The following is a 7,960-nucleotide window of genomic DNA, read 5'->3' on the forward strand; positions in this document are numbered from 1 at the left end:
CTGAAAAATCTCTATCCCATCCACACACTACTCCTTTCCCCTGCCGAGTGAGTCACGCCTACCCCGAAAGGGAAATGGCTTAATGGTGTAATAATAATTTTATTAAAAATGTGTCTTTGGTTCTAAAATTTATCTTTTTAATCATGTGAAATTCATCAACAGTTTTATTGAAAATTCGTTTTTTAAATTAATTCAACTGCTTTCAATTTGTAATTCAAATATTTTTTGGTTGAAATATTAGCTATTATATTTTTTTTATCAGAATTCACCTTTTTGGTTAACCTAATACTTAAATTTTCTATGAAATTCTTGAATTTTAAAATAAAAAAGACTAATTTTGTATCAAAAAGATGAATTCTAATCAAAAAATATAATCGTTGATATTTGATGAAAAAATGTTTTAATTATAAATTAAAAACAATTAAATTCGTTGAATAAAAATTAATTAAAAAAATTAACGAATTTTCACCCAAACTGTTCGACTTGTAACCAAAACAAATAAAATTTCTACCAAAAGAGATGATTTGTCAACCAAATAGAATTTTTCATTAAAAATAGATAAAATATTTCAACTTGAAAGTTGCATTTTTGCTAAAAAATGTGAAATTTATAATTAAAAAGATCAGTTTTCGAACCAAAAAGACTAATTTTCAACAAAATAGTTGAAATTGTTTGAATACTTTTTCAATTTATGCACTAATTTTAATTAATATGAATTCTTCATAAAAATTTACAAACAAAAAGATAAATTTGATAATAAATCGATAATATTAATCTTATTAATTTTTATCATACTCAATATTAATCTACAATATTAAATGTTAATGCATATTTACTAATTTAATTAAAAATTTAATTTATGAGTTACCATTAAATTACTTACCTTAGGAATTGGCAATATTGGATTTTAGAATTAGAGGTTTCAATAAACTACTTTGAAAAAATTTTTTATAATAAATAATCAATTAAACGTTAAGCGTGGAGCTTAGAAACAATATTTTTATATTAATGAATTTAATTGAATAATATCTTGTTATTTTTTTAAGCAAAATGTTGACATGTTGATATGAATTTTATTAAAAAATAGAGAAAAGTAATTTTGATAAATCCCAATGGATTTTCCTTGTCCCAGTATTGGCTTATTTTGTGTCCCACTTCAGGATATGCCCCAAAGATCTTGTCCCACTAATGGGCGATCTGACTAGCTTAAAAAATAGCGATTTATATTAATTTACTATAAAATTAATAAAGTATTTTTTGTTTCAATTGATCAAATAACGTATAAGTTTTTGTAACAAAAATTCTAATTCACGAATTTCAAATTGTCTTTATGTGGGATAGCTTTTCGTAACTGTCCCAGTAATGGTCGGTTTACTTTATTTGGTTGAAGTTTGAACTATTTTGTTAAATTTTTTTTTTAAGTTGAAAATAAATTTTTTGAGGCTGGAATTTTAACTATTCTATTTTTAATTTAAAATTGATAGTTTCTAATTGAAAATGCTACTAATTACATTTTGCATTAAGTATTCGTCTGTTTTGATTAAAACGTCTACTTTTTGTGAGAAGTTTGAACTATTTCGTTGAAAATTCGTTTTCAAGGTTAAAAACTAATTTTTTTACTAGAATTTCAATTATTTTACATTTGGTTAAAAATTGATTGGATTAACTGTTTCAAAAATAATTAATTATAAAATATAATAACTATAGTAGCTATTGTTTTGAAAAATTGTTTTTTATGTGGAAGATTAGTTTCTTTAACTGGACATTTAACTATTCTATTTCTGGTTGTAAATTGATTGTTTTTAGTTGAAAATTCAACTATTTACTTTTTCAATGAGAATTGATTTGTTTGGTTAAAAATTCTACTATTTGGTTCACTGTTCCTTTGTATGATAAAAATTAATTTTTTTAACTGAAATTTTAACTATTCTATCTTTAATTGAAAATTGATCGTTTTAGAGGAAAATTTAACTTTCGAATTTTTCATTGAGAAATAATTTTTGGTTGAAAATTAAATTTTTAAGGGTCTATTTCTGTTTTGAATGAAAGATGTATTCATAGTGAAAAATTAGGTAATTTCGAAATTTTATCTTTTATTCTCTGTTATTTCTCTGAAATCTTTTGAAATAATTTTAAAAAATTTCAAAACCTTCAAAAAATTTTTACATCCGTCATAGTGAAATTGAAAATCTTTGAAATTGGTCAATGTTTCACCTCGAATACAGAAATTCTTTATTATTTTTCTGAAATCCTTTAGAATAATTTTTAATACTTTGAAAGCCTTCGAAACATTTTTATATCCGGCATAATAAAATTAAAAAATTCCGTATCCCATATATTTAACTATTTCAGTTTAGTTTAAAAATTGATATTTTCTTCTTAAAAATTCAACGATTTGGTTGAAAGTTAATAAATTGTGCTGTAAAATCGTCTATTTTAGTTAAAGATAAATTCTTTTCAAATGCTAATTCAACTATTTATTTTTTGGTAGTAAATTAATTGGTTTTAGTTTAAAATTCAATTATTTGGTTAAAAACGAACTTTTTTCTTGAAAATGCAAATTTCTGGGATGAAAATTCAACTGTTTAATAGAAAATTCGTCTTTTTAGCATGAAAATTGAAAACCTAATTTTTTCTACAGAATTCGCCTGTTTGATAAAAAAATTTATGCATTTTGTTGTACATGTGTATTTTTTACTAGAAAATTATCTTCTTAGTTATACATTCATTTTGTTAGTAGAAGAATCATCTTATTAGTAAACAATTTAAATATTTGATTGTCAATTTGTTTTTTTCTTTACGTTAAAAATAACTTTTTTTAATTTAAGTGTAACTCTTTTATTTGTAGATGAAAATTGATTTTTGTATTTCAAAATTAATTATTTTAATGAAAATTAACTTTTTTTCTTAAAAATTAATATTTTCAGCATGAAAATGCAAGTGTCTGACAGACAATTCGTATTTTCGGCTTGAGAAGAATTTGCTTTTTTGGTTTGAAGATTCTACAATTTTCTTTAAATTTATTTTCTCTTTTGTCTGAAAAACCTTTCCTCGTTGATAATCCGTCAAATCTTGACGGCACCAAAAATAATGAAAAATATAAAATTTCATTTTGTGGTCAAACTATGCAAGATGCGTAAAAATATGAGAAGTAAAAAATTGTGGAACCAAAACAGATCTACAAATTTGTTAATAATAATCTTCCTGTTTTATTCGTAAAAAACAACATTAAAAATAAAATAACAAATTTTTGGACAAACGACACAAGCTAAGAAAAAAAATTACATAAAAGTTGTTTATCCAAAAAGGAGATACAAATTTATCATTCATCATTCTTTAATAGGATTCGCAGTTTTTGTTTTAATCTTGAAAAATAACATTAAGAAGAAAAAAATTAAATGTTTGGAAAAACGACCCAAGGTATGAAAAAAATTAATTAACAAAAGTTGTTCACCCAAAAAGGGTCTACAAATTCTTCATTTATAATTTTTAGAAAAGACGAGAGGGTTTTCTTCCAATTGTAAAAAAAGCCAGAGTAGCGCACTCAAACTTGCGAGCGCAGCGAGCCGCACGCAACTAGAACGTGCCCAAACAACGGGCAGATTTTTTTAATTGAAAATTTAACTATTTTGTTGTGAATGAAACTAGTTTTGATTGAAGTTTAATATTTTTTGTTTAAAACTTCAACCATTTCGTTAAAAAATCATCTTAATATGTTGTAAATTCAACTATTTGCTTTAGAACTATTTTGCTTGAAATTATTTAATTGTAAACAATTATTAATTTTCCTGTTAAAAATTAAATTATTGGTTTGAAAATTTACCCTTGTAGATCGAAAATCAACGATGTGGTTCTAAACTCAACTATTTTGTTGAAAATCTAACTATTTGAGCAAAAAGCGATCATTTCAAATTTGTTATCGAAAATTCATATTTTTAAATTCGAAATGCGTCTTTTTAGATTGAAAATCCATCATATTTGAATTGAAAATTCGAGTGTCTTTTAAAAAATTATTTTATTTTTATTTTGATCGAAGTTAATTTAAAGTATAGTGATTGAGATTTAAACCCCCCAATTTCATTGAAATTAAGTGTATTTTTCAGCAGTTCAAAATCCTTTTTCACTTGAAAAATGTATTTTTTCTTCAAAATATATTGATTCTGATTGCATTTTAAACCCAGAAACATGAAACATGAAACCCAGTAGCGAAGCCCTTCTTTCTACTCGTATCACTTTACACGTCTGCTTTAAGGCGGTCGTTGACTTACATCATTTTTTTCTTATAAAACAAATAATTTGTATGAGATAGTAGATAGAAAATTTAAAAAATAGATACAAAAAAATTAAGTGATCATTGTTAATAATAATTAATTATATTTTATTTGGAATAAAACTAATAAAGTACTATTTTAATTACATGTTATTTTTAATTAATTATTTTCTTATGATGTCGAGTAACAATTGCCATCGAATTGGGACAACTGAAATTTTATAGTGGGAAAATTTATTTAAAAAAAATGTATATGTTCTTATTAATACAGTATGGCCTCCACTATATAAGGAGAGGACTGGTTTAATTATGTAAGTGTTATTACTCGGAGAGTATTCGAAATATGAGAAGAGATTTATGCAGCTGAGAAATAAATTACTGGCACTGTTTTTTAAATATTAGTCAATATTTTACTAATAATCTCGTGAAAAATGAAGTTTTTTTTAATTCTAGTTAATAATCATGAATTTTTAAATAATTTGATAATACGTTTAAATTAATTTGTCGTTCTTGCAAAGGAATGTATCTTATCTTGGTAATCTCAATTTTTAAATTCCCATCCTAATTTTCAGTTAACTTTGGACATTCCGTATCAAAGAGCATTTTTAACTGAAAAAATACCTAAATTTTGTAGTTCAAAATGCTACTTTTAAGTATTAATTTGTTTATAAAAATTCTCCTCTTTATTCTACATACATTAGAATTGTTAGAAAAATGATTTTTGAATCTGAACCAGTAAACATCTATTCAATTTGTATTATTTTTTCTGACTTGCTTAATATCATTTTATAATAAATAACTTTTTTTCAAATTACTTATTATGTTTTTTAAGTTGCATACATATGCTCATGCATTTAAAGAAATGTGAATATCATAATTAATTATTTGACAAACAAATTATTTGAAAGCCCAACCCCCTTTGTCGTTGTTCATTTGTGAAGGAAACTTTTTACTGATTTTGTAAATAATATTCTTGTTTTTAGAAAATAGAAAGGCTTCCCAAACCACAAATTTTTCAATACTATAATTTTCAATGGGCAAACAATAATTTATAAAGCCTGTAATACATTGATTTTGCTAATCATGAATGAAACAGTCGATTGGATGTTGCACAAAATAAGATTAAAAGTCTTAATAAATTCTTTCGATCATTTTCATTATGATCACTGGAATAAATAAAATTTTATTCGAGACCTGAAATTTCTTATAATTGCGGATAAAAGGAAGCATTCATAAAATAATGAATTGATAAGACTGAATTGATGAAGAATATCTCTTAAGTCTCATCGGCTCCTGGGGCTTTATAAGAAGAAATTCAATCTTTCTGGTAGAAATTCGATCTGAATATTTTTTATTTCCTGTTTATGGATAATGACCTTAGCTTTTAAGAGAGAATAGGCTGCGAGAAGTGATTCGATGTTTCATAGTGGGGTGGTCAGTTAGTCTGGCTTCCAAGTCTGGTTTGGAGTCATTCGTGTTCTAAATGCAAGAGCAAGAAGAAGGCACAAAAGCTTCTTTCTTTCACGGTTGCAGTGATTATTTTTTATGTGAGTGAAAGTCTTTGCTTATGTAAATTAAAAAAAATGGCAGCCACAGAGAGGACGTATTTAACGAGACCAACTGATCCTCCTCGTTATGTCGAGTTTGCAGGGATTTTAAGGACAAGGCGAAATAAAATTAGACAATTTCAATGCTGCATTTGCGCTTGCTTTTTGTAAGTTAACAATTTCTTAAATATCTAATATAACTTACTTAATATAATATAATATGGATTTTGTATTTTATTATTGAAATAATTCCTAGTGTGGATCCTAGTTCATATTTGATTAGCATCCACTAAAACTTATTTGAATTTTCAATTTTTTTATGTTTAGAACTAACTGCAGATTTTATGTTCGGTATTGACTTAAATATATGTTTTATTACAATGGAGAATTGTGTAACCATCCTTGGAAAAATTTTATGACTACACCTATGTCGCGGTTGCGGTTTTAGGTGTACATGTCCGACATGTTATATGTGCTTATGGAGAGGTTGACCCTATACGAAAGATTTCTCTGACTCTTTTTTCAAAAAATTACACGGTACAACTGGAAAATTAAATAAAAATCATTTTTAAATATAATCAATATCTATATTTTCTGGTTTCGTTCGAATAAAGAAAAAATCAATTCGCTTTATTTTAGGTGCAATTATTGATCCTTGAGGACGCATACGCATTTTAACCGAAAATAAAATAATTATATTAATTTGAAAGCGAAACCAATTTTAGTTGTTTAATAAAGTTTTTTCATGTATTTAAAAAATTTTATTTTATTTATTTACCTGAATACGCCTATTTAAAATTTTCTAGTTCATTAAAAATAAAAATGGATTTTTTTAAATGAATAATTATATTTTTTTAAATGTTTAAACTTAAATATTTGTGCGTCATTAGGGATAAATAAATGCACCAAAAATTATGTTTAGATTTTATTTAGGTCCAGGGGTCATTATAGGGTGGCCCAATGTAACAAAAGTTTCGATTTTTTGTTACAACACCCATAACAAAAACATGGGGATGAAACAAATTTTTGTAAATTCCATCCAAAACGTGAAAATATATAATAGGCAATACTAAGTTTGGAAAACTTTGATCAATCAAAAAATTTTATTTTGATCAAGTATCTCAAATTTAGTATATTTCATGAACTCTATGGTATATTTAATCAATTTAGAGAGCGGAAATTTTTATTAAAATTTTTTTTAACTGTTCAAAAAATTTATTTATCTTCAAGTCCAACTTTTTAACTAAAAAAGTTAGATAATAAATATAATATCGCGAATTGATCATATTTTCCGAACTTTTTAGTCCTATTCATGAATTTGGGGTGCAAATTTTTAAATTTTAGTTGTCTGCTTATTTTTTAAACAATTTATAATTGTTTAAATACAACTTTTGACAGGAAAAAACTTCAGAAATTCTTTTCGCCTCCATTTTTCTTAAAAGTTCTATTACTTTCCTATGATGCTTAGATTTTTTATCCTACTGCTAATTGTTCACATAATTTTCATTTACTTAAAAAAATGATTATCGTGTAATATTGTAAATTATTGATATTTTTTTATGCTGTGACATAGTGAATAAATTCGAACCCCCATTTCTGAACATATTCGATTTTTTAAAATTATCTTATTTATAAAAAAAATTCATTTTAAAGTAATCTTAATAACATATATGTTTAGAAATAAGTATTCATAATTATTACAGGGCAATATTATAAAATAATAATTTATTTCAACAAATAAAAATTACAAAAAAATTATCAGTAGTTTGAAAAATCAAAGAATTTGGAGAATGTGATGGAACATGTTGAAAAAATAACAAGTTAATACGTTTTTCTACATTTTTCTGACAAAAAGTTGGATTTTAATAAAAATACATTGTTCAAAAAATTAAAACATTAAAATATATGCTCCTCAAGTTCCTTATGTAATGCATTGTGGATTATTGATTATTCACTTCCTGGATAATTATTATTGCAAAAGCTGAGAGAAAAAATGAAATAAAAAATATTTGATGAGCGTAAATAAAATATTTTCGGTGTCAATCATATAGGTACTTCGTTTTAGTTTGCTGTTAGTTTTACAGAGAGTTATATTTACAAAATGAGTTAATTCAGATAAAATTAGAAATATTGAGACTCACTT

At 24.7% G+C, this 7,960-nt stretch overlaps 1 protein-coding gene across 1 annotated transcript in view; it reads left to right on the plus strand.

Moving 5' to 3' along the window:
- Positions 1 to 5,762: 5,762 nt before the first annotated feature.
- The window catches only part of LOC117174570, a 20,325-nt gene continuing 18,127 nt past the window's right edge, over positions 5,763 to 7,960 (plus strand). The window contains exon 1 of the mRNA XM_033363794.1: positions 5,763 to 5,984. Within this exon, the coding sequence (XP_033219685.1) occupies positions 5,854 to 5,984 (131 nt within the window). The 5' untranslated portion in view covers positions 5,763 to 5,853. The remainder of the gene's footprint in view (positions 5,985 to 7,960) is intronic.

This window comes from Belonocnema kinseyi, chromosome 6 (genome assembly GCF_010883055.1).
Source record: "Belonocnema kinseyi isolate 2016_QV_RU_SX_M_011 chromosome 6, B_treatae_v1, whole genome shotgun sequence".
Taxonomy (NCBI): Eukaryota; Metazoa; Arthropoda; class Insecta; order Hymenoptera; family Cynipidae; genus Belonocnema; species Belonocnema kinseyi.